This window comes from Spermophilus citellus (genome assembly GCF_964194105.1).
Source record: "Spermophilus citellus genome assembly, chromosome: 1".
NCBI classification, from domain to species: Eukaryota; Metazoa; Chordata; class Mammalia; order Rodentia; family Sciuridae; genus Spermophilus; species Spermophilus citellus.
This window is the reverse complement of record NC_138182.1, coordinates 162,279,466-162,305,754: the sequence shown is the minus strand read 5'-3', so window position 1 is coordinate 162,305,754 and position 26,289 is coordinate 162,279,466. Positions and strand designations below refer to the sequence as shown.

General features: G+C 43.9%; 1 protein-coding gene across 3 annotated transcripts in view; it reads left to right on the top strand.

Annotated features, from left to right (window-relative positions):
- Nucleotides 1–26,289, top strand: part of MCC (MCC regulator of WNT signaling pathway) — a 269,529-nt gene that overhangs the window by 189,754 nt on the left and 53,486 nt on the right. For all 3 annotated transcript variants that reach the window (XM_081295185.1, XM_081295186.1, XM_081295187.1), the window contains 5 exons: nt 3,098–3,261; nt 5,312–5,518; nt 22,532–22,678; nt 23,607–23,696; nt 24,806–24,954. In XM_081295185.1, the coding sequence (XP_081151311.1) occupies nt 3,098–3,261; nt 5,312–5,518; nt 22,532–22,678; nt 23,607–23,696; nt 24,806–24,954 (757 nt within the window). The remainder of the gene's footprint in view (nt 1–3,097; nt 3,262–5,311; nt 5,519–22,531; nt 22,679–23,606; nt 23,697–24,805; nt 24,955–26,289) is intronic.

The window sequence follows — 26,289 nt, the reverse complement described above, 5'->3', positions numbered from 1 at the left end:
GTGCTGGGGAAGTCAGCATGGAGTGACTGAAGGGAAGCGTCTTTTCCTCCTTATCCTGTCTATAAGTGCTTAATAGTACAAATAATTCAGGGATGTGTGTTCACTCCAGTTCAGAGCAACAGGAAACCTGCACCTGAGGACAACTGATCTTTGTGGTCACTGGGATGTGCTGCTCTGCACCTGGGCCCCTTTACCTCTCACTGGTGGTGTATACCTGCCCTTGGTGTACAGAGGGCCCTCTACAGTGATGATTATCCTCATTTTGGCAGCTTAGGGTATGATCCATAACAAAGAAGAAAAGCACAAAGCTGATGTAGAACATGCTACTATTGACAGAGACTGTGTTTTTAGTATTATTGTCTTTTAAAAGGATTTTTTTTATATACCAGGGATTGAATGCAGGGCACTTAACCACTGAGCCACATATCCAGCCTCTTTTTATATTTAATTTAGAGACATAGTCTCGCTGAGTTGCTGAGGGCCTTGCTAAACTGCTGAGGCTGGCTTTGAACTCACAATCTTCCTCCTTCAGCCTCCCAAGTCCCTGGGATTACAGGCTTGTTCCACTGCACCCGGCAATTATCTCTTAAATATAGAGTGATGTGTAGTGTTTATATTTTCACATTTGAAAATAATATTTGATGCCTATGTTGGAAATACGATGGTAAGGAAGATCAAACATCCTTCTCTGATAGTGCCCTGAAGAAAACAGGATAGTGGAACAGGAGCAGAGGAAGATGGAAGCCGTGCTCTAGGTAGAGAGGGGCTTGGTGAGAAGGTGACATTTGAACTGAGAGCTGCGTGATCATTTGTGTGGAAATTAGTCTAGATAGAGGAAACAGCAAAGGAAAAGGAACCCTTGGGATAGACCAGAATTGGGCATGTTCCCAGGACAAAGAGAAGGCCAGAAGTGTGAATAGAACATACGGAATACCAGGAGGAGGACATGTAGTTCTCACCTTGACTGTACTGCAGAATTATCTAAGGAACTTAAAAAAAAAAAAAATTCCAGTGTCCAAGCCCCACCTGCAGAGCTTTGTGACTTAATTGATCTGGGGTGGGACCTGGACATTGGCATTTTATGAAAGCTTCCTAGGGAATGCAGCTTGGATAGGCCACGTGTCTTGATCACGCAGAGTGTTACAGGCTCTGGTAAGAACTTGGACTTGAGTTGAATGGCAGTGTGAAGCTACTGGACAGTTTGGACTAGGAAATGAACATAATCTGATTTATGTCTTTAAGAGGCTCACTTTGGCTGTCGTGTGGGCAGTGGAGGTCGGGGGTTATTACCGTGGCCCCCTGGAGAAACGATGGTGACTAGAAGCAGGGTGGTTTCAGCGGAGATGGTAGGAGGAGGTCAGTATTTGGATTGGAGGCTGTGGTCAAAAAAAATGGATTGGATTTAGAATGTGAGGCAAAAAGATCTCACGGGTGCCTCAGAATTGACCCGATAACCTGGTGGATGGTACTGCCATTCACAGAGATGGGAGAGGTCAGGGAGGAACAAGTTTGAGAAGTTGCCATGCCTTGTTTGGAGTGAAAACTTCAAGCTGGTGTTCTGTCTAGAGTTAACTTATAACCAAATGAGGTTGGCTAAAATATCCTGAGAAATCCTGTTCCTTTCGTGCTGAGAGTTTTCTTGAAGTCTTACAAAGGTAAGCACCAAAAGCCAGTTGACCACTTTAGTGCATAGGACCTGTGACGAGCAGGGAAATCGTCTTTCATACCAGAATCAGGTGAGATGTAGGGGAAGGATATACTTGAAGAGATTGCATGCAGTCAACACCTGTTTTGCTATAATAATTGAGTAGTGTGGTCATTTATAGAATCAGAAATAACAGGTTAAAACATTTACGTTTGACTTAAAGGGAATTTTCCCCCCAACAAAGTTATTTTCCAAGATAACTAGCTTATGTTATAAATTTTCCTTCCCTGACCAGACCCTGGATATCTGGCAGTAAAAGTAATTGAGATTGTTAAATCAAGATTAAATTATTGGAAACTGGGTTTGATGATGCACACCTGTAATCCCAGCTATTTGGGAGACTGAGGCAGGAGAACTGCAAATTTGAGGCCAGCCTGGGCAACTTAGCAAATCACAAATCCCTATCTTAAAATAAAAATTAAAAAGGGATGCAACTCAGTGGTAGAGTGCACCCTTGTGCCATAAAATCTCCAGGGTCACTAAAACAAAAATTAAATAATTAGAACCCTAATTCCAAACTCCAGACTGTAGACCTCAGAAATGGAATATTCATATTTTCCTAATTATGCGGATGGAGCCCTGGTACAGTGAGAACAACATGGAATTTTGTAAGAAGTTTGTCATTTTTTTCCCCTGGTGAAAGTACATGGATTAAGTTGTAAAGATGAAGCCTACGAATTGGTGTATGGGGTGGGGGAGCCCAGATTTGAAGTTCACTGGGGGCAAGAACTTTCCCTCAACTTTTTTTTTTTTAAGTACTGGGAATTAAACCCACAAGCATTTTACCACTGAACTATATTCCCAGTTTTTTTTTTTTTTTAATTTTGAGATAGGCCCTCACCAAAGCTGAGAGTCTTATTAAGTTGCCCACACTGATCTCCAACTCGATATCCTCCTGCCTCAGCCTCCCAAATTGCTGGGATTATAGGCATGTGCTAGTATCTGTGCACCTGGCTCAGTATCTGTTTTTCAAAAATGCCTACTACATTGCTCATTCTGAGGCTTTGAACTGTTTGTTTAGTAAAGTTAGGAAATGTTTGTAGCTGAAACTCTAGAGTCAGCACTGGCTGAACAGGAATGTTGACCAGAAGGCTTTTGAAATGCCAACAGCTCCTTTGGGAGGCACTTCTGTGTTCTTAGTAAAGAAACTCTGGATGTGGCTGCCTTTGAGTGAAAGGCAGAAGAATTCAGGATGGTGTAGCTGTTTAGAAAATGGGTAGGACCTGAGACTCCTTTCTAAAGAGCTTCAAGTTGGCTCTAAGCCTCCGAGGCAGCCCTGAGGGGAGGCTGGTCCTGTTGAGCTTTGAAATGTTGAGCTCCTTTGCTGTCCCACAGAGCGCCTGTGTTGCCAGTCTGCCTGCTCCATACCATGTCTGTCCTTGTTACCCACAGATAACTGCAGTGACCTGAACTCAGAACTGCAGAGGGTGCTGACGGGGCTGGAGAGCGTTGTCTGCGGCAGGAAGAAGAGCAGCTGCAGTCTCTCGGTGGCTGAGGTGGACAGGCACATTGAGCAGCTCACCACCGCCAGTGAGCACTGCGACTTGGCTATTAAGGTGGGCCTCCCTCGACCCGCTGCTGGGTGGTCTCAAATTATGTGAGGGGAGTGGTCAGAACCCACTCTTGAGGCATGTTTGTCTCAAATACCTGTTAGGGATGTTTCAGTGACAGCCATGCTAGAGATTGGGCCACCAGGTAGAAGCAGGGGCCCTACAAATTTTTGCTTGGCTGAATGACTTTGGAAAAAAAGCCATTATATTGACAGTCAAGATCTCTGGCTTTTCTATAAAAGAGATGGTGTGCTTAGAAATGATTAGATTACTAGCACCCAGCCACATCATTTTAGCACGGTTCATGACAGAGCACTTGTAAGTGTACCAGGGAAGTTTTATTGGAGCTTTAAGACTTCAAGAACACGATTTCATGAGTTAACAATTTGTGTTGCTGACAAAGGTGAAGGTTCAGCACCTGACTGAGTCATCCCATCCCCTGCACAATGCAGCTGGGTCTCAGCCACACCTCTGATATGTTTTCATCTTCCTGCTGAAGAAGGAGCAGGTGAGGGGAATCTGCTGCATCTGCACAAACTCATCCTGAACAATGGGAAAGACAAGTCCAGCTGATCCCGGGCCTCAAGTGTCTTTATGTTACTTCACTATAGCTTAGTGACCTAGGCCTAGCAATTCAGATTTAGAAGTCTGGGAGGATCTTATGCAAAGGAAAAATCTAGGCCCAAGTTTCTGTCAACAGGAACCCTGGATTTTCCCCCAAAGAACTGTGCTGTCTCAAGGTACAGCATGGTGTCTGTTTATAACACAGCTGGCTTTCTCTCTCTTTCATCTCATTTGGAAATATATAGGTGAGATGGGGTTGGGGATGAGGAGAAGCTATCACTGGTGTTTCTTGCTCTGGAGTCTCCCAGGCTCCACATTAGATGGCAATGTCATCTTGGGTACTAGCTCCAGCCTCCACATTGAGAGGAAAAGAGGAGGCCAGGGACTTCTACCAACTAGCAAGGGACATAGTAAGGCCTGGAGCATAGCCAACTAGGATAAGAGTCTTGGATTTGAAAGGAGAAACAAAGCAGATCATGAGGAAAGTGGCAGCAAGATTTGGGTACCTGTGTTCCTCAGGGACCCAGTGTGAGCCTCTGAGGGCGGCTCCTAGGCGTTTTAGTATTTGAAACCTGTTTCTCATCATGTCTCTTCTTGGCCTTTTGCAACTGCCCAGTAATTCTCCCTTCTGTTTAGAAATCAACTGGTCTCTGCTTCTTTCACAAAGGACAATATATGTGAATGAATAGTTTCTGAGAGCAAGCAGAATAAATTCTTTTTTTTTTTCTTTTCTAATTTTATGTATCTTTCTTCTGCACTAATGCTGTTGTAAATGAATTTTTAATAACCCTTCAAGTACGATAAGAGATTCTCTCTTTTTTCTTTCTTTTTATTTTTTAATATTTTTTAGTTCTTAGCTACCTTATTAATTAAATCCCCACTCTCTGAGAAACCTCCACAATGAGCTTCCTCTTTTCTGTGTCACTGAGGTTTATTTTTGACTTTCACATCTTGGGACTGAACCTCATTTGCACCATCTGAATTCTTATGTGGCACTGAAAGTGGGGAAGGTTGAGGTGACCTGTTTTATTGCTGAGCTGGCACACAGGAAGCCTGTAATTTAGGAAACGTCCAATTAGATTTTGCATGCAGTTTGCCACCTCACATTTGTCACTGCATCCCCCGGATCAGTAATTGTCCTGCTTCCTGGTTGCACATTTGCCAACTCTGGAACTCAAGTGAAGGAGATCAATGGTTGCATGTTGGTGGCGGTTAGCACCATGCTGACTTAAACACCAGAAAGGGACAGTGTTTTCCTAACTCTGGGGATGGCGGAGTAACCCAGATCATGACCCAGGCAAAGAGACAGCCTCCTCTGAAACTGGGGAGAGGACCATGGGGGAGGTGTGTCTCTGATCACCATCCCTGTGTTCAATGAAGTGGCTCTAAGCCCCCTTCTTTGGGTTCAGTGGCTCATGTGCAGCCTGTGTTCTTCCCATCCCGTTTCTCCAAGATAGCGAACATGACTTTTCTTTGTGGCCATGTTTTGCAGACAGTTGAAGAGATCGAAGGGGTGCTTGGCCGGGACCTGTACCCCAACCTGGCTGAAGAGCGGTCCCGGTGGGAGAAGGAGCTGGCTGGGCTGAGGGAAGAGAACGAGAGCCTAACTGCTATGCTGTGCAGCAAAGAGGAGGAGCTGAACCGGACCAAGGCCACCATGAACGCCATCCGGGAAGAGCGCGACCGGCTCCGGAGGAGGGTGAGCACCACAGCCAGCTCAGTGTGGCCTGTCCCACCCATGGGGCTGAGAGGAGTGGACATATACAGCCAAGGGCAGCCCCAAAATTTCATGGATTCTCAGTCTTTGGAATCACCAGCCTTTCCTGGTTATGAAGTCATTCTAGAAAGTAGTTTTAAGATGCTAAGATATAGAGATAAGATTTTTTTAAAACACCTTCTTCTGGAATCCTAAATCTAAGCAGATGATAAAATTAGAGCAGTTTTCCTCAAACTACTCTCCTGGGTATGCACAACTTCTCCAAGCTCTATTAAAAGGTGCTTCTTTTAAGATAGTCTAGGAGGTGGGGCTGTGGCCGAGTGGTGCAGTGCTTGTCTGGCACAGGTAAGGCTCTGGGTTCAATCCTCAGCACTACATAAAAATAAATAAATAAAATAAAGGTATTGTGTCCATTTACAACTAAAAAAAATTTTAAAAAGATAGTCTAATAATATTTCTATAATTTGAAAAAATATAGAATTTTCCCCTTTCAATTTTTTCTACAAAATTTTCTTTAACTTCTTAGTATCTGTTGTCACTTATGGCTAAATCTAATGTGAAATGTCCCGCCTTCTAGCATAAACTTATTAAAGTTAAAATAACCATATAGATATGTGTGTGTATGTATCTGTACATGTGTGTCTGTATGTGTATTTGTGTATGCATATCTGTGGGTGTGTATACACATGAGAGTGTGTGTGTGTATTTGTGGGAGAGGGAGAGAGAAATTGATTAATTGATTTCTGTATTCACCTAAGGGCCTGCCTGCTCTAGTTTGAGAACTACTTTGCTGAAGACATATATCCCTTGCTGAAGGTACTGATGTTTCAGCATAGAAATGTTTTAGCATAGAATTGTTAAAACATTCAGTTTTCTAAAGATGCCATTTTTACCCCGCAGGGACCCATAAGTACGTCTTTGCTTGGCTGTGAATTTTATCTGTGATTGGACTGGGGGTGAAGCAATGGATTCTTCAGTCAGAAACAATTCCCTCCGAATTTCACTTTGAATTACTAGACCTACTTTACTCTCTTTCTCAATCTAAGCAATATTAGGCTGTTACTTTCGAGTCATGCTCTGAATGGTAATTTTGCACATGAAGTAGAATGATAGGGGGAAAATAAATCTAGTTGGTTTTGTCAACCTTCACCATTATTGTTTCTCTCTAACCTTTGGAGACACCTTGGAAGTAACTTGTTCTTCAATAAGGTCAGGCATGTAAATGGTTTTGTTCTTAATCCATATGCAGATATTCTTGTTGTTTGAATATAGAAGAGATAACTATTGTTGAATATTACCAACACCATTCCTCTCCTCATTTATGCCTAATGTCATGATTAAAGAGCCAGCACTCCTACCTCTTATATCTGAACATCATTTATCTTAACTCTTGTGCATTAAGCGTATTTTCAGTACCCAGCTTTACCAAATGCCATTCTCCAAACTTGTATCAGCAGGTGTGAATCATCCTAGTCAGCAAAGGCTTTATCTGGGGAACTCGATGAAATTTACTTAGCACTAAGGCCTACGCCACCTGTAATTTCCTGGGTTACCCCCTCTGATCTTTATGACTAATATCCTAATTAGGTATGTGCTTGCTTTTAGTGTGTGTATTCTGTTGGTGCATGTTTTGTGAAGGAAATGTTGGTCTTAGATATAATTACATATTGTGGTTTACAATAAATTTCCTTCTCTAACTTGGGTTACTAAGATGCAGAATAGCTTTTGATTGTAGCAAAAAAAAAAAAAAAAAAAAGGCGCCAATATCCACCCCTCCAATGTTTTCTTCAACTTTGGAGGTCAGCATTAAGAACAGAACAGTGTGGAGGAATTTACATTGTGTACCAGAGCTCTGGAGCCACACTGCATGGGGTCATAGCCTGACCTGCAAAGTCCCTATGAGTCTAGCAAATTGCCTAACTTCCCTGGGCTTCAGTTTACTTTGCCATGAAGTGGGAATAGTAATAATACCCAATGCAGGAAAATTATCTAATACTGATAAAATAGTTACACGGTGCCTGGCATATAGTAAATACTCAAAAAATTAGAATTAGTAGTAGTTGTTTGGGCTAGAATCCACATTTATATGTTGAATGGTGTGGAAAGTTTAGTTTCATGCCATCTTTTTGTTTATTTATTTTTAATAAGAATCTTTAGATGTTTGAAAAATTCTAACATGAACATTGAATATATTGTAAGTATATAGATGTGCACATGCACACGTTTCTTCACAAAATGTTTCTTCTGATTTGTTTACTTAAGTTTGTGCCATTAATGTGGTTTTATATAAATTTACATAATTTGTAGTTCATTTACCTCCCAGTAACAAAACTTTAAGGAACTTGTGTCTTCAACTAGTAATGTCTTGTGGGATATGTATACTTACCCATGAATTAGATTTATTTCTAGGCAATTGAGGTTCTCAAAAGAATTTTCTAGATGCCTTTCAATGCTGGTTTACTAGACTTTAAGTCCTGGAAGACTTCACCCACCCAGTATATTTCTTTTTCCTGAGGGATCTACCTTTTGTGATTAGCATTATCTTTTGTTTGTCATGATGTGTAGGTTTGCAGAGTAACTGAGCTACAATTCCATTTTCATCTCTGTGATTTTACATAGTTCATGGCTAGTTTGCCTTTGCACTTTGTAGCAGTTCTGAGTCCATAGTTCATCAAAGTGGCCTGAAAATAATTGGGGCTTAGCTTTTTTTTTTTTTTTTACTTTGCCCACATTCATTTCATAGAATTTCAACTGACCAGATCGATAGGATTGATGCTCCCCACCCCCCCAAGTATAATTAAACAAAGTGCTCTCTGTAGGTCTTCTGAGCCTTGTTCAAGATTTAATTAAATCAGATCTTTAATGTAGTCAGTTAACAAATTGGACTATTTGACAGAGCAGTAACAGAAACAACAGGCAGACAATTTTTATTATTGGTCCCAGTTCATTATTAAATGAAATAATAATTTATTTCTGAATGTTCTGTAATATAACCACTTATTTCCCCACACTTAAGGAAACAGGCTTAATCCAGGCAAGGTGGAGTTAATTACTCTAGAAAGGAAGCACTTTGTTTTTCTTTCATTCATTTATGTACTTCATAAACATGGCTGGTCATATCTGTGTCAGGCAGAGGTCTTAGAGTGATGGACAGAGCACTATGACTGGTTTAGGGACTCTGGGGAGACAGCCAAGTCAAGAGGTCATAATGGTGTATGCCGAGTGGTAGGGACGGTGAACACAGAGAGTGCCCTGGGAACTCATAGGAGGGATGTCAATAACAGGGCCCAGCTTCTCCCTACTGCACCCATTTTTTTACCTAAATTGTTTAGGCTAACTTCTATATAGCCCAAATTGTCCAATGCTTTCCCTCATCTGTTTGGCAAAGCAAACTTGATGTGACCATAGGCTTGTGAATCCATGTCTCATGGAATCATGGACTTGGACATAAATAGGCCACACAAGTCCCTTCTGAGACTTTGTAGATACTCTTCAGAAAGTTCTCCATGTTCATAGTATAAGGTGGTGGTAACAGTTCCTTCCTTGTTCCCTGTTCTCTTCCTGGAACTTCTCAGCATGTCTGAGGATGAATTCCATCTGCCTCTCTATGGGGTCTGGCTTCTGCTCTGACTCTGGTTAACATTACAGTGAATTCAAGAGACTACACACACACTTTTTTAAAACCAAATAAAAGTTAACCTAGTCTGAAATTTCCTCCTCTTAACTTTCCCCATCTCCCCTCAAAATCTTGTAAAAATAGTTCATGTTTGTTATATTAACTTGGCTCCCCAAAGATTTTAGTTGGGAATGGGAGGCTCCTGTTCCCACTGGTGATAAGGAACCAGTCATTCTTGATATCTAAATGCAAGATTGTATTTATGAAAGATTGCATTGATAGACCTACATAATAAAAATGGAAGCACCTGGTTCACACAGTTTCTTAAAGTATAAACAAGGACTCCAGACTCTGCATATTTAAATATTTGCCATTTGGCTTCACAGCCAGAAAAGGGACAAGCAAAATTCCGTAGAGCTTCAGAGCCCCTTTCCTTCCCTGTCACCTCATTTCCTTTAATAGAAAGTAGCATCAAATTCCTGGCAATGGAACCTCTTTTGGGAACAGGAAGCTGGGAAAGGAGATGACAGAAAAGGTGTAAGTACGAAGGGAGGAATTTCCTTGTCTCTATCTGCGCACTTTTTTTTTTTCCATAAGCTTTTCAAAGTACTTATCCTGTCATTAGACTCCTGTGGGTCACTTTTATGTCTGTGATTATGTCAGGAGAGATGATGGGCCGCACTATCTGCCCATAGTCCTCCTCACGCAGCAGAGGTCCTTGTGCTGAGGGGTGCTCAGCGATGCTCTGCTCAGCCAGGTGTGCGGCACATGGTCAAGCACTTGTCCCAGGAACTCAGCAGCTAAGGATGTTTACAGGGCATCCTCCTATAGTGTTCCTCCAGAGATCCCAATCACTGGAGCCAATTGCTGAAACTTAATTAGATCTAAACACCAACTCTAATCCACTTTCAGTATCTCCAAGGACACATGTTGATTAGAGACCATATCAGAGGAGATGAAAAAGAGAATCTGAACTAAAGCAAAGGGGCTACTTAATGTAATTATCTAGGACTCTATTATGTGCTTTTTCTATAACATCTACATCTACCCTCACTAGGAGTGTTACAGTGCCAAATCGATGTGCACAGAGTGGATTCTGTCTATACTGGAAGCAGCCATTTGCTCTGTCCACATTGTTTCCTGTTATATGCTAACTCAGTATGTCTAAGATATTTTTAACTAAAAATCAGTCACAGTGAAGACCTTAGGTAGGTTAAATACAGACTCATCTGCTTTACCTTGGAAACTCTTCCAGCCTCCTGAAAACTCTTCCCATTTCACTTCCCTCCCTCATACTCTTCCCACCACCATTGTATATGAAGAAAGACAGAATCGTATAGTTACTATGTATTTACATGTAAATGTATATTTACTATGTATTTATATGTGGATATGTGCAAATATTTAAAATAGACCAGAACAACATAAACCAATGTCATAATAATAGTTATGCAAGGGACAGGTACCTAGGAGTGTAGGTCAAAGGAGATTTGAACTTTCCTATAATGTTTTTTTTAAGTGTTAAGTGAATATTTTATGTAGTCATATAACTTTTCATGTATAGAAGAATATGTAGAAAAATAGTCAGGACACTAATATGTCAGTGTATTAACAGAGGCTAAATCTAGGCAGTGAAAGGATATGATTGCTCTCCCTTCCTCCCCTCTTTTATTGATGGTACTAGGGATCGTAACTAGGGCTTCATTAATACAAGGCAAGCAAGCACTCTACCACTGAGCCACATCCCAACCCTACTTTTTCTCTAGTTCATACTCTTCTTTATTTTTCAAGTTTAGCAAACCAAAAATGAAGTATGGCCAGACACAGTGGCACATGCCTGTAATCCCAGTGATTCCAGAGGATAAGGCTGCAGGATCACAAGTTTGAGGTCCCAGCCTCAGCAACTTAGTGAGACCCTGTTGCAAAATAAACAATAAGAAGGGCTACAGGTGTAGCTTGGTGGTAAATCGCCCCAGTATAAAATCTCCAGTGGGTCAAATGTCAAGTATTTAAAAAAAAAATGATGTATGGATTATGGAGAATGATCTGTACCTTTCAACTTTAAACAGTTTGATATTCATGAACCAGTAAAATTGTTTTCTCTTTTGTTCATTAGGGAACATTTGTTCATTTCTTATTGGTTTCATCTTTTCTTAGGAATATCTTTATATGATGAGACAGAGCCTGTGATATTAGCGAGGTTCAAATTCATGAAAGATTCATACAAACCAGCCCTAATCTGGCCCAGTGAGAGGGAGCCCAGAGGAGAGGGTGGGCTCCAGTGGCCCCACCCAGCCTCAGTATGGGGGCGTCAGGTGGCTCTCCCATTGTATGGCTAGTAGATTAGTTGGGCTAAAACTGACTCTGCCGTACTGATTGGCTTCCATATCTCAGTGGGATGACACTTAGTCCTTGTTTGCACCATTGTCCAAAATGGGACTGGGGACAGGTACACATCTCTGCTCCACATGTTCACTCAGGAGTCCAGGATGTTGGCTGCCCAGCACCTCAGACCACACCTGAAAGGTCTTACCCTAGTGCTTCAAGGCTTCTGCTCATTGCCTTTGGGCCAGAACTAGACCGATGGCTTCACCTAATTTTAAAGGGACTGAGACCCACAGAAGGGCACATGGATATTTGTTGAGAAATAAATGTTCTGACACAGTTGAACTCTTTGCTTTGATCATGATACCAGAGACGCTTGATAGAAATCAGAGACCCTGCCAGACACGGTAGCTCACACCTATAATCCTAGTGACTCAGGAGGATGGTGAGTTAGAAGCCAACCTGGGCAACTTGGACCATGTCTCTAAATAAAGTAAAAGGGCTTGGGATATAGCTGAGTGATAGAACACTTGTCTAGCACATGCAGGGCCCTGGGTTCAAGCTACAGTACTGCAAAACATCAGTCAATCAATCAGTCAAACCAGGAAAACAGGCGTTCTCACATATCTATCTTATCCATCTTGTACTGACTTTAAATTTCAGCTTCCGAGTTCTTGGTGAGCTCTTTCAGGGAATCTATGTCCAGGTCCCTACCACAATCTACTGAACCAGTAACCAGGGTGTGGGCTCCAGCACACTCCCATCCCAGCTGGTCTCCATGAAAGGGAAAGGTAGTGTCCTCCAGTCCCCCACTGGATGTGGGCCAAGAGCCTCTCTAGTTGTCCCTTCTGTCTCCTTCTCTAGGGCAGTGAAAGAGACCCAAGGCCTTTATGTTACTGCCTGGCCTGCTCCTTTGGGGCCCGCAGGCTAGCATTTGGGAACCTATACCCAAGTGACACCCTGCTGTGTAGAATCTGTCCTGCCCACTTACCAGTGTCGCCTGACTAGAGTGGGAGAGTGGGTCCAGCAGGGCACAAGCCTCAGGGGGCTGCAAAGACCAGGAGGCACAGCCTGGCACAGCACCAAGCTCCTCACTCACCCGGTGCAGAACAGGTGTTCTGGGAGCTAGTTACCAACACAAGCTCAGTAGGTTTATTTTTAATACTACATTAATCGTGTTGATAACATTAACATCCTTTGAACATTTTCAGGATGAACAAACCCTCTCACACTAAAAATATACACTTCTAAGGGCAAAGCAGGACTCCATGCCTAAATTATAACACTAAACATTTTCAAGCACTTACTTGCTATGGGCAACGATTGATGCACATTTCCTTTAGTCTGTACCAGAGTCCTGATGTGTAACCATTTTAGAGATGGAGATGCCAAGTCCCACGGAAGTTTTAACACTCTTGCCTGGGTCTATGTTAGTGTTAGCTCTTGGAATCAGAATTTAGACGCTGGTAGCCTTATTATGGGATGCAGTTTTCACTGTTCTGTTGTTTGGACGCTTTTCTGTGTTCTCTTCTCCCTCTTCCTCATTCTATCGCTTCCATGCAGACTAGCAGTTAGGCAACCATCCTGTTATAGTAGCACAGCTGTCTGGTTCCACAGAGCTCCGCAGATCCCCTTCCTGGCATTCTAAGACTGGGAAGTGAAGGCACAGTGAGCACATTCTAGGAAGGAGCTATCTAGGCGTGGCTTCAACTTGATTCAAGTCCAGCAAAGCGTGTTCTCTGTAGGATGAGGAAGCTCTAAGTAGGACTATAGGCAGAGAATCCTCAAAGCTGTGGTTCTTTCACCTCCTCTGTGAACTGTTTCCTGGTACCCTAAGAGGGCTTTACCACACCTTTGCCATGAGGTCACTGTTCTGGTTGTTGGCACCAGTGTTTGCTTCTCCGTCTCTGGCTTCCCCATCCTGTGAGGCTGCTTAAGGCTCATCTTGGCCACAGAGGAAATGGCTTGATTCCGTTTGTTGGGAGCTGTTAAGGAATGAGGAAGACAGCCATGTGCTGACCTTTTCCCTGAAGCTGCCATCTTGATATGGGATCCAGGTAGCATAGTGGTCTATAGACCAAGAGAAAGCAATGGACCTGTCAAACCTACAGGGGGTGAAATGCTGCTCTCCTTCTCTTGTTGCAGCCCATTGACAACTGCCATGAACAATGAAACACCACTTTCCTGAAACACCATGTAGATTAGATTTATGAGAACAAGGACATATTCTTTGTATTTGATTCTGATTTCTCCTTTTTTTGGGGACTCGAAGAAATATCATATGAGATCTCTATTAGGAGGTCGGTTCTCTGCAAAATACCACAAACCAGGAGGAGAGAGCTTTCCAAGAACCACATGGGAACAAACTGCCTTTAAACTCATTAAGTGGAGCTTTTCTGGACTAGTGATTCTCACCCCTCTATAGCATGAATCTGCTCTTCACAATCGGCTCCATGACGCGTTGAAATTATGAATTACAACCTAATTGCCTGAAATTACAACTACCTGGTGTGCACTGCTGCACATCGCCAGCGGAACAGACTGTGTCTTGGATGGGTAATAATAATGTCTCTGATCCCACTCAGGACCCCGTGCCACCTCTCATTCTTGCTTGTCACTCATCTGTGAACCACAGTCACAGATGACTTTATCAGCTTTCTCAGTCGCCTTGTCTCTGCTCCTCCAATGGTCCTGGAACATGGAAGCGCCCACAGAGGTGCCCCGTCATACACTTGCCCCAGGCTCACAGTTTGGGGGGAGGCTCCTGCCATTTCAGAAACCAATTGTGTGCACAGGACCCTGGGTGTTTGGCAGCCCTAACACCAAATCCCTAATCCCACTTTCTATCTGTGCCTAATCTTCAGGCTCCTGGCTCTGGGCTCCCAGCTCCTGTCTTCCTGCTTACTTTCTTTTTTATATTTTATTTTAATTTGGCCCTGGAGCAAGGGCAGAGAGATAAGTTAATTATATCCCTCAGTTAGAGGAATACTCATTGGTCTGGCCAAGGTCCCTCTTTGCATTTATTTATTGCTTTTATTACTCATTCTCTTTCCCCCATTTTTTTGTGTGCATTTGTAAGATATGTGGTGTTTTGTGTGTTGTTTTTAATTTGCAGAAATGTTCCTGGGCTATGGCCCTCTCTTTGTTCTCCTTGGCACTCTAATGGTTGATTTGTCTGTATTGCTGCATGAACATCTAGCCTGATATGAATAAGGGCTTCTAGTGTGACCAGCCATCACATCAACTGGTTTACAGCCAGATGGCTTACTCCTCCTGCAACCACAGACAGCATCCTAGGGTGTGGTCAATTTCATGTGCCCCTTCTGGTCCTGTGGGCAGTTCTCTGGATTTCATGTCCAAGAGTGAGCTTGCTGAACCTTAGGGTATGCGTATTCTTGATTTGACCAAGTCCTGCCAGTGGCTTTCTGGCCTGGTTCATCAGTCTCTTGTTCAGCAGTGGCATCAGAGGGTATCTCCTGCCCCTACATTCCTGCTGATTCTGATGCTTACCTTGGTTTATTTCATCCTGTTGTTCTCTGCTTTAATTTCTTGAGCATATATCCTTGGGAAGTTCTTAATTTCAGCAAAGATCTAAGGGTGATAAATTTTTTTTTCTTGAGGGGTTGGTAGTACTAGGGATTAAACCACTGAGCCACATCCCCAGCCCTTTTGTGTAATTTATTTTGAGACAGGGTCTCACTGAGTTGCTTAGGGCCTCGCCAAGTTGCTGAGGCTGACTTCGAACTTATGATCCTCCTGCCTCAGCCTCCCATGCCACTGGGATTACAGGTGTGCACCATGGCACCTGGCTGGGTAATAAATTCTTAATCTTTGACAGTCTTTATTTTTACCCACCCCCTCCTTTTTTAACTTTTATGTTTTATTATAGTTTTTAAAAACTGATATAAAAAACATAAAAGTTGTATATTTTTACACGCTAACATGTGATGCTTCAATACATAGGTATGTTGTGTAATGTTAAGTCAGGGTGAACATCTGTCTCTGTAAATATCATTTCTTCATGGTGAAAAGATTTGAAATCATTTCTTCTTTTTGAAATGTTCAGTACAGTCTTATCTATAGTCACTCTTCTGAACAGTAGCACAGCAGAACTTTTGTTCCTACCTGTGACTTAGTACCCATGATTAGCCCTTCCTTATCGCTCTCTCCTTGCCTCCCTCCTGTCCCCAACCTCTGGTAACCACCATTTATTGCAGAGCCTGTCCTATCTCCAAGGCATGTCCTTAGCACCTTTGTGGAAGGGTGGGCTTATTTGTAGGCTCTCTGTTTCGTTCCATTGGTCTGTGTGTCTGTTTTTAGGACAATACCATGCTATTTTGACTACCACAGCTTTGTAGCGTGTGTGTTTTGAAGTCGGGTAGTTTCATTCTTTTCACCCAAGTTTACTTTGTTTGTTCAGGAATCTTTTATTGTGTGTGGTTTTATATAAGTTTTATGATTGTTATTCTAGTCCTGTGAAGACTGTCTCTGATATTTTGATAAGGATTACTCTGAGTATATAGATTCCCTCCTCTCTACTCTCCCCACCTCTGGGAGCCACCATTCCACTCTGAACTTCTATGAGATCAGATTTTTTAGGCTCACACATGACGGTTGCCTACATTCTTGAGAGTTATATCCTTTGCTGCAGAGGTGGTAATAAATTGTCACAAACTTAGTGGCTTCTTATCTTATGGTTCCAGAGGTCAGAAGTCTAAAATGTGTCACTTTTGCTAAAATCCAGGTGTAGGCAGGACTGCCTCCCTTTGGAGGCGTGAGGGGAGGGTCTGCCTCCCCACCTTCCCTGAATCCAGAGGCAGCTGCTTCTTTGACTGCCCCTCCCTCTCTTCAAAGCCAGCAGCATAGCATTTGAAAACTGGGTTCTGGCACTGTGTTTCTCTCCTCCAAGGCCCTCGTGAGGACTGAGCCCACCTGGGTAATACAGAACCATCTCCCCATCTCAAAGTCTGTTTGCTGTAGAAGGTGATATATTTCCAGGTCTCGGGGATTAGTACGAGGACTCCTTGCGGGACATTATTCAGCCTCCTACACTAACAATAGTCTAGCTAGGTGTTAGATTTTGTGGTGACAGGTTTTTTTTTAGCAACATTCAACAGATTTTCTCAAGACTAACCACCAGTCTCTGTTGGAGGCGTTGGGCAAGCAGTACTGAACAGAACAGACCTATTCTTTATGAAAATTATACTTTTTATTTCTAAGCATCTTAAATGTATCTATTGTGATGTGCTTTACAGTTTGCTGTTTCTTCTTCTGGGGTGAATTCATCTCTTGCCTTGGGTGGCTGACTCTGGTTTTATCTTCCTCTCTCTGCAGTGGTCTTTCCGTGTCTGGAAGCTTTGTGGTCCTGGGAAGTCCCCAGTCTTGGGAAGCAGAAGTCGCCTAAGTTCCCTAATGATAACTGGACAATTTACAAATTAAGTTTCTGAGGCAGTAGGTGGCCTAGCAAAACCCAGATCAGTTTTCTGTGTTAATGGATAAGTCTGCAATGTGTAGAGAATATTCATTTGGATGACACACCCAACTGTGCCACAGGTCTGCGGTTTTGGTTTCTTAGTTTTCTCCTCTGCACAACCCAGAGATGCTTTCTGGCTTTATAGGAGTCACTTTCAACCCACTTTTCAGACTGGACAGGGCTGGAAAGCTCCAGGCTTTATTTGGGGAAGGGCGTGATGCTCAGGGGCACTGCCTGGCTTGCAGGAGCCCACCCCCATCTGTAGCCCCTCCCCATCAACACCCCCTCTGCCTCAGCAGCTGGTGCAGCACTCCCCCTCCCCCGCCAACCTCTCTAGCTTCAGTTCTCTCTCCTGGCACCTGGAGATTTCACTGTCTTTCTTTTAACCTTGGCAATGAATTCCCCTCTCATTGTTCCTTTTTTTAAAATGCAGCATTTCTGTGCATTTTTAATAGGAGGAGTGCCTGTTGACTTTCTCAGCGAAAGCTGTCATTCGCTGGGAATTTTCAGTTCTGTATACAGTTAAAGAACCGCAACCTCAGAAAACCTGTTCCAGCCCTGCTTCTCTGCTTTTTGTCCTTTATGGTATCTGCCAAAGCGGAATCCAAACCCTGCCATCCTCCTGGGTAGATTGGGCGCCTCCCTTTGTGTATATCACAGAATTTTTTCACTCTGTTTCCTCCATGGGTACTGGAGTCTTCCTTCCACTTGGCCTTTAAGAAATGTGCCCAGGTCTTATTTCTGCTAATGCCCAAAGCATGTTCTTTTCTCTGTTATGGTATTAATCCTTTTAAAAATTTATTCTTTACTGTGGTTTTAATGAGGTCTCCGGTGTTTGAAGAAAACACACATTTACTCAGTCTGCCATCCAGAATGAAAGAGCCCACCCAGCCAGCTCTCAGTTTTGCTGTGTAAGCTTGCTTTTTACTTTTTTCTGTTTCTCTTTTTGGCCCTAGGTCAGCTAGCTTCCTTTGTCATCATACCTGACACCTGCTAATTCTCTCCCTCATGCTTAGCAGAGAAAAAAGAAAAGCCATCAGATAGGGTGTTTCCTATTCTCACTGTGCAGGGCAAACTCACTCTCCTTATTGCCCCCTTTCCTGTCCTCCACTGACCCTCTACTTCTGCCAGCTATGCACGGGCCACTGCTCTACCCCACTGCCTGGGCCTTAGCCATAACCAGATTTTCTAAGTCTGTAAGTTCAGCTCTGATCCCCTTCCTTCAGGCTTATATATCTAATTGTCAGCTTAAGGTCCTCACTCACATCCCATGGGTTACCTCAAATTCAACATGTCCAAATCTGACATCTTCAATTCTCCCTGAAAAAATCAGCTCCTTCTTATGTTTTACCCTGTGCTGAGTAAACCATGATCCATTCAGTCACCAAGTGGCAGGTTTGGGTGGTTGTTTTACCTCTTTGAATATTCCTAGAACTGTATTGACAGATACAGCAACAACTAGCCATGCACAACTATTTAAATTTGAACTTAATTAAATGCAATTTAAAATTCAGTTCCTTGGGTACAGTAGGCATGCTACAAGTGCTCGGTAGCCTCCTGTGTCTGGTGGCTACAATAGCGGACAGTGCCACTGTACTTTCCTGTCGTGACAGGAAGTTCTGTCTGGAAGAGAAGAATCTCACCTTTGTACTCTACCAGGTTCCAGTGTATGGAACAGGGTAACTTCTGTGTGTCCAGCCAGGTGCTGGAGTGTGTTTGGCCATCTTTATCCCACTTCACTATCTGTCTGAGCCCTCGTTGTTTCTCACCTGAACCATTAGTAATGCTCTCACCAACTTTTCCCTCCTCATTCCAGTTTTTTCTTTACTCATCAAGTGATTCTTATAAAATCCATAAAGAAATACCAAGAAGAAGCAGAGTTCTGGCCTCTTACTGTCATTTCCTTACTTGAGCTCTCCAGAGTCCCCCCACCATCTTTTCCTTTTTACTTGCTTGTTGAAGGCTGCTCAGCCTTCAAGAGAGGATCCCACCTTTGCTGCAGGGAAGGAAGACTCCTCATCTGTACTGCCACTCCCTTGTTGATAGCCTTTGCAGAGCCTTGTGATGTTTTGCTCAATTCTGAGCACCTGGAAGATAAGAACTCACATCTTCATACTCTGTATCAGATTCCCGTGCGCTATTCCAAGAGCAACTTCCATTCATCTGGGTGGGCGCTAGCTATGTAGAAATTTCAGGAGGAATGTGGCAGCCTGGGTCAGTCCTGCCTGTTGTTGAGGAACCCAACTGAGAAAGGCCAAGAAGGGTGATGAATGGCCTTTCCGTGAGTATGAGCCCCTACTTCAGGCTTGCCTTTATTCTTGGCTGTCCTCAGATCCTGGAGTATATTTGGCCATCTTTATCCCACTCCACTGTCTAACTCTAAGACATACATTTGATAGAGAAATGAACGTATTTCCTTTAGTAAAAAATCTTCAATGCAAGATGGGTATATGAATTAATTACCACAAACATGGTAGCTCAAATTAACAGAAAATTCCTTCTTTTTATCGTTCTGAAGTCCAGAAGTTCAAAATTCAGGTGTTAGTGGCAGAGCCATGACATCTTAGGGTGAGCCGTAAGGCTCAGGGGAGAACCCTTTCTGCCTGTCCCAGCTTCTGGTAGCTCCTAGCATTCCCTGACTTGTGGCCTGTCCCTGGCTCCGTTTTCACATGACCTTCTTCCCTGTGTCTCGGTCTCCCACTCCTTCTCTTCTAAGGTCACTAGTCATTAGATGGGGCCCACCAAATAAAAAAAAAATGAGTTTAGCTAGAGATCCTTAATTGTATCTCCAAAGACCCTGCTTTGAAATAAAGTCGCATTCACAGATACTGTGGGTTAGAATTTGGACATATCTTTTTTGGAAGACAAAATGCACTCCAGTGGGTGAGAAGGAAAGCCAGTGCTCTGAGAGCTACGCGCCTGTGCCTCTCTCTCCCAGGCTTTGCTGAGCTGACTCAGCAAATTGACCGTAGCCTTGGATTCTGTGTATTTATTCATGTAAGTTCATTGAGATCCCCACCCCCAAACCAAGAGGGGGAGGAGGCCATCTAACCATCCAGCAGCTGTCTTTCCAGCAGAGGCTTACCAAACTCCCTCCAGCTGAACCCCCCACTCCACTGCCTTACAATTATCATCAAATAATAAAGCGTAGCCCCAAATAAGCATGTTTATCATTCTTTAGGGTTTTCAGAACATTCCCTGGCTCCAGAGCTTTTAAAGTAAAAATGGACATTTAGATTTAGAAATTATTTTATTTGGCACACCATGCCAAGTGGCCACAAACATTGTCTCTGCACCAATAGAACGTAAGTGCCTCTCTTGTTTTAATTTTCACTGTCTACATTTTCCACAATGAATATAATTCATATGATGTTGTGATTAGAAGAAATGTTTTTAAAACATAGTTTCAGGGGCAGGGCATGGTGGCACACTCCTGTAATCCCAGCGACTTGGGAGGTTGAGGCAGGAGGATTTTGAGTTCAAAGCCAGCCTCGACAACTTAGTAAGGCCCTAAGCAACATAGTGAGACCCTGTCTTAAAATAAAATACAAAAAGGGCTGGGATGTGGCTCAGTGATTGAGTGCCCCTGGGTTCGATCACCAGTACAAAAAAAAAAAAAGAGTTTCAATGAAATTTTTATGAATAGTGCCAGACCATTTGTATTTAAAAATAAATAAAATAAATGAGTAGGCCTCTTGGGATTCTGAGGACAGGCCACTGACGGTTTTGTGTACAATTCAGACACAATTTAGGTTTTGGAGTGATGTTAACATTGTTAATTATTCAGGACCTCATCAGACTTTCACTGCAGTGGAAATTGAAATCCACAGTCTCCACCAGGGAGGTTTCTCCTGACAGGAACATGGGCCCTCTCCCTTCCTTTGCTATCTGGCATAATGAGACATCCACACTGACGCTGTTCTTTGGTTCATTGGAGGCCCTCCCAAACCGTGCCCTGTGATCTCTCACCAGCAGTACAACTTGGCTTCGGCAGGATCCATTTCTCTAGTGTGTGAGCTGCTTCCAGGTGGGTGCTACGTGTAGGGTGGTGAGGACGGCACACGCTGCCATCAACCCACAGTCCCCGGGAGCCGGAGCAGTAGGCACTTTGGAGCTGTTTCACTATTGAGTGCAATTTGCTCCAGGGGAATTTCCCTATTTTGGCTTCTAATATGTTGATGAATTATTGAAATTTCAATTACTTTTGGTTCCCAAGTTAGCAGGGTGGAGCCATCCCAGACATTTAGTATGAAAAGCCTGGCAGTGGCTTTTAGTGAAGGAGGCTGTGTGCCTGTTCTTTGTCCTTGCCTGGAAGGGCTTTTGGCAGCAGGGCTGGCTCTGGGCTGCGAATCTGTGAGACTAACATGCCTTGTGGCTTTGGGGACCCCTTACAGTAGCAGCAGCGTCCTTGGGGAGTTCATTAGATATACGGATTCCTGGCTTCATTCAGTGCTACTAAACCTGAATCCTGGTGGGCTGGGGGATCTGGAATCTTTGTTTTAACAAGCCTTCTAGGGCATTCTGGCACATCATAAAGTTCGGAAGCTCTTCTCTGGTCTCCATTCATTCATGTTGGCCCCTGGGTGCTGGAGTCCCTTTGCCCTTTAAGATAAAGACTCATAGTAAAATGTGATCAAGGTGATCCGAATGACTGATTTCTAGCAACTCTCTCTACTTATTCGGAACCCTTTTTCCTTTGGAAATCACAGAGCTATATCCATAGAGAAGTGGAACATGGATATTTGAATTCTGTGCAGATAAATGTATATCTTAAATGTAATACAAAGAGCCTGATGTTTCTTTTTTATAATGAAGGGCTATTTAGATATTCTTTCCCACTGTTTCAGGGTGGTCCCATTTCAAGTCACTTGGGGGAAGCTGCTGGTGCCATCCCTATCCCTTCATCTTACCCTAACCTCCCTCCCAGCACCTAAAATCTCCAAAACCACACATCCCGCACAACTTTCAGTTCTTCAAACACCGCACATCACCCAACCCTGGGCCCCTGTGCAAGCTGGGCTATCCTCACCCTCATCCCCTGATGCTACCCCCAAACCAGCCTCTTACTTGTTCATCTGTGAGACTCGCCTCAAGCCCGCTGTCTGTCCTCCTTATGCTCTCCAGGTGACACAGGTGGAGTTGCTTTCTCCCCTTTCCTGTTGTCTGTAACCCTCAAGGTCAGAGTTTCTAGCACTCAGGTGCTCTTGTGCAGAGATTATTGGTCTCTCCCCTCCTCTAGGCTCTCAGTCCCATGAGAGTGAAGATTTTATCCCAAGTCCTTTCTCTGCAGTACCCAGCACAGCTGTAGGCACTTGAATCTCTGCATGAATAAACATGCCCTAAAGCTGAGCACTGATAGAAGCTTCCAGCATCTAGATAACACAGTTGCTTGTAAAGAACAGATGACTGTCAGTGGCAGGTCCAGTTGAGGATACAGTGACTTAGGTGAACTTAGCCGATTTAGTATTACAGTGAAGCTGATCCCTTAATGTAAAGGAAAGCCTTGCCATGGGCCCATCTGGCTCTTTTATTCTTCGGCCAGGGAAACCGCCAATCCCTTCTAAAGTAATTTTGGTTTCAGGTTCGAGAGCTTCAGACTAGACTGCAGAGTGTTCAGGCTGCAGGTCCCTCCAGCCCTGGCCGCCTCACATCTGCCAACCGCCCAATTAACCCTAGCACCGGAGAGCTGAGCACCAGCAGCAGCAGCAATGACATTCCAATCGCCAAGGTGAGCTCCTGGGGATAGAGTGATGTCGAGAACACCTCCCCTTATCTACAAGTCCCAGCCCCCTCCTAGTGCCACTGTGAAGGTTTTCCCTTAGTTCAGCTGGCCCAGGAGCTTCTCCTGGGACTATGCACAGGCCTCCTGCGCGGAGCTGCAGGGAGAGATAACCTGCTAATAGTTTTAAGTTTCTTTTGACTACATCCTGGAGGCCAGCTCTCATTAATCAGCCGCCTGGAGAATGTCACAGCTGACAAGTCATTGCAAACAGTGAGATGTTTTGTCAAGTGCTACAATACTTCACAGTGGAGGGACAGTTACTCTCAGAGGACTAAGGTTTAGCCCAGTGGGGACTCTGAATGAGCCAATGATCTGCCCCCTCATGGACCACCAGCTTTGACAGCAAAAAAAAAAAAAAAAAAAAGGAGGGCATCACAGTGGGCAGGTGTTTGGAGAAGGTGTCCCACTTGTCCTCTGCCACAGTCCCCCAGCTCCTATGTTGCGTCTGTTACAGAAAGACTATTCAAAGGATGCTTGTGGTAGCCCTCCCACTCTCCCTAGTAACATTGGCCCTCAAATTTAGCAAGTTGGGTGGAACAGAAGTGATTTTGTCCCCAGGGGACATTTTGGATGGTCACAGCTGGAATGCTACTGGCATCTTGTGGCTAGAGGCCAGAGATGCTGCTAAATATCCTATAATACACAGAACACATCCCCCCACCCCCAACAAAGAATTATCTAACCCAAAATATCAGTAGTGCTGAGGTTGAGAAGCCAGGGTTAAGTTGATGGTAGAAGAATTGGACAAGAGAGTTATTTTTATGACATTATCAATTTAATTGACGTGGTTAAACCATGGTTCTGTGTAAACGTGACGGCGACAGTGGATCGAGGAGTGATGTGTGCTGTTCTGATGAATGTTTTCTTCTGTAAGATTGCAGAGAGGGTGAAGCTGTCAAAGACAAGATCTGAGTCCTCGTCATCAGATCGGCCAGTGCTGGGCTCAGAAATCAGCAGCATAGGGGTGAGTGTGGCTGAGAAGCAGGCGCCTAAGAGCCGCATAGACAACGTCTCCTGGATGGCTGAACTTCTGCAGTTCACTTCCAATAAACTGGTTTATGATAATAATAAATCATACCTGATTTCTTTCCATGGGGTCAAATTAAAATGTATAGTAGTTTTCACATGGTGAATTACTTCTTCAACGTTTAAGGGAAATTCCCCCCCCCCCCCCCCCCCCCCCGCTTGAAACCATTTAGAAAGAAAACATTTTGGTATAGTTCCTGGTGATGTCAATGAAAATCTTGAAGTATCTGTTTTACATCGCCCTGTCCCCCAGAGACCAAGGGAGTCATGAAACTCAAAAGAACTGTGCCTTTTGCACATCCCTCTAGAAGGGAACGTGCTCTCCAGTGAGGATGAAGCCGCCTTTGAAGTGTGGCCAGTGCTAGAGCAGAGTCCCCAGTGGGAGCACCCACTGGGGTGTAAGAGCTGAGCCATGGTGACAAGGGCGTAGTTTCAGTTCCCGAAGGGGTTTCTTACAGGATTGGACATGAGGCCCGAGAGTGGGCTGTTTGATCCTCAGGGGTGGAGAGCTCCTGGAAAGGCTTTTAAAAGACCCTAATTTGAAATTTTTCACTAAGCCAAATGGCAGCTCCATGGCAGAATGCTTGCTTGGTCCACACAAGGCCCTGGGTTTAATTCTTGGCACAAAACCCACTCCCCAAATTGTATGCATTGAGACTCCATGTGAAAGCCAGGTTGTGAAAATAAAGAAGTCAACCTCTTTGGCCACAGTTAACCATCGACAGTGGCCTGGAATGGCAGGGGGTTCAGGAAAGGGGAAGGACTCCCAGATTGTGTTTAAATTTTATCCAAAATTTCAGGGGCCCTAGGGAGACATCTTGGCCCCACACTTGCTGTTCAGCGGCAGATGCTTGGGGAGATGTAGCGGTATTTTGTGTTTTATGTGCTGCTTTCATATTAGTTAGCTTTTTATGATAGAATTATAATATAAAAAACTAAGATACATCAAGAAATCATAGCTGTAAGTTGTTGTGCGTGCAGTGATCCTGGGGACCAGCGTCCCTGAGTGATACGCTTCAGAGGGGGATTTAACACTCCTTTGTGCAGGTATCGAGCAGCGTGGCGGAACACCTGGCCCACTCACTTCAGGACTGCTCCAACATCCAAGAGATTTTCCAGACGCTGTACTCACATGGATCTGCCATCTCTGAAAGCAAGATTAGAGAGTTTGAGGTGGAGACAGAACGGCTAAATAGGTAAGGAACAGTCCTTCATATTTGGGGGTCAAGAGCTGGTCCTCCCTTCCTTTTCCAAAGGTTCATTCCAGTTGGAGTATGTATTGTGGCCTGGACTGAGGCTATCAAGCCAGTGAGATGGGGGTTTCTACCATCTGGGCCACTGGAGACTTGAAGTAGTCAGGGCCACCTCATGGAATGTGACCTGTGTTCCCAGAGGACCTTGTGCTTAGAAAAATTCCACACTTGCTTTACAAGTCACCATTTTAAATTCGTACTAATTTACAAACAAGGGGCTCTGCTTTTTCATTTCATCCTGGACCTTGCAAATGACATAGCAAGTCCTGGGAGCAGTCCATAGAGAGTGGCAAGTAGGTCACAGATGGCTGCCAAGCACGCAGGCCCTTGCTACACAGAGCCACGGAGGGAAGTCTTGGAATGTTGAGTCAGCGTCCCGGGGGCGCCTGGAGCTTCCAGGAAACAGCACAGGCAGTCTGGCAGAGATGTTCCAGGCTTCAGCTAAGCACCCTGCTCTAACTCTCCCTGCTATTCCCACGTGTTGACTCACTTTATTTATGCTATTTGTCTGGGTCCCTACATCTTATCCTAACTGTCTGACTTAGAATAAATCTACCATATGCCCAGTTTCATGGATTCTTCCCAGTTCCCACAACAGAGGTAGTTTGAGTTTGCTCTTCTGCTTCTTGGTAAGGCTGGCTGCATGTCAGCTTAGTCGTGAGGGAGTCGGTAGAAATGCAAAGGACAAGGACCAGGGCCAAGCCATGGTGACCTCTCTGTCACAGCCTTATTCTGTCATAGCAGGATGGACTGTGTAACCACATCCAAGTGTGGTGGGACTGCCTTGATCTAGCCGTCCTTAGTGGGAGAGCATAGCAAGGACTTGGAAGGCTGATGAGCTAACCATGAAGAAATGCGGATGCCGTTTCCCATCCACCGTTGCTTCATTCCATTCCTCTTGTGTGTGGCAAAGCTGAATAAATTAAATATCATGTTAGTCCTTCCTGAATTGAAACTGTTTAATGTAGATCTTGAGAACTAAGGAAATGTGGCAATCTAGGTCATTTTAAATCTCGAAATTAAATGGTTTCCTTATTAAATCCTAAATACTTAACAGTGACAAGCCTGATGATTACCTTGCAGCAAGTACTGCTTCTCAGTATCACTGGCCTGGGAATGCTTAAAGATTAAATCAGATGTGCCCTTTTGCAATGTAATGAAGTCAGATGCCTTTTGAGGGGGCCCTCATTTTAGTGAGAATCTGCTCTCTACTGACTCTGGGATTTAATAAGCCTGTTCTGTAGCTGAACTTGGGGGGATGTACCTTTCTCCTCAATT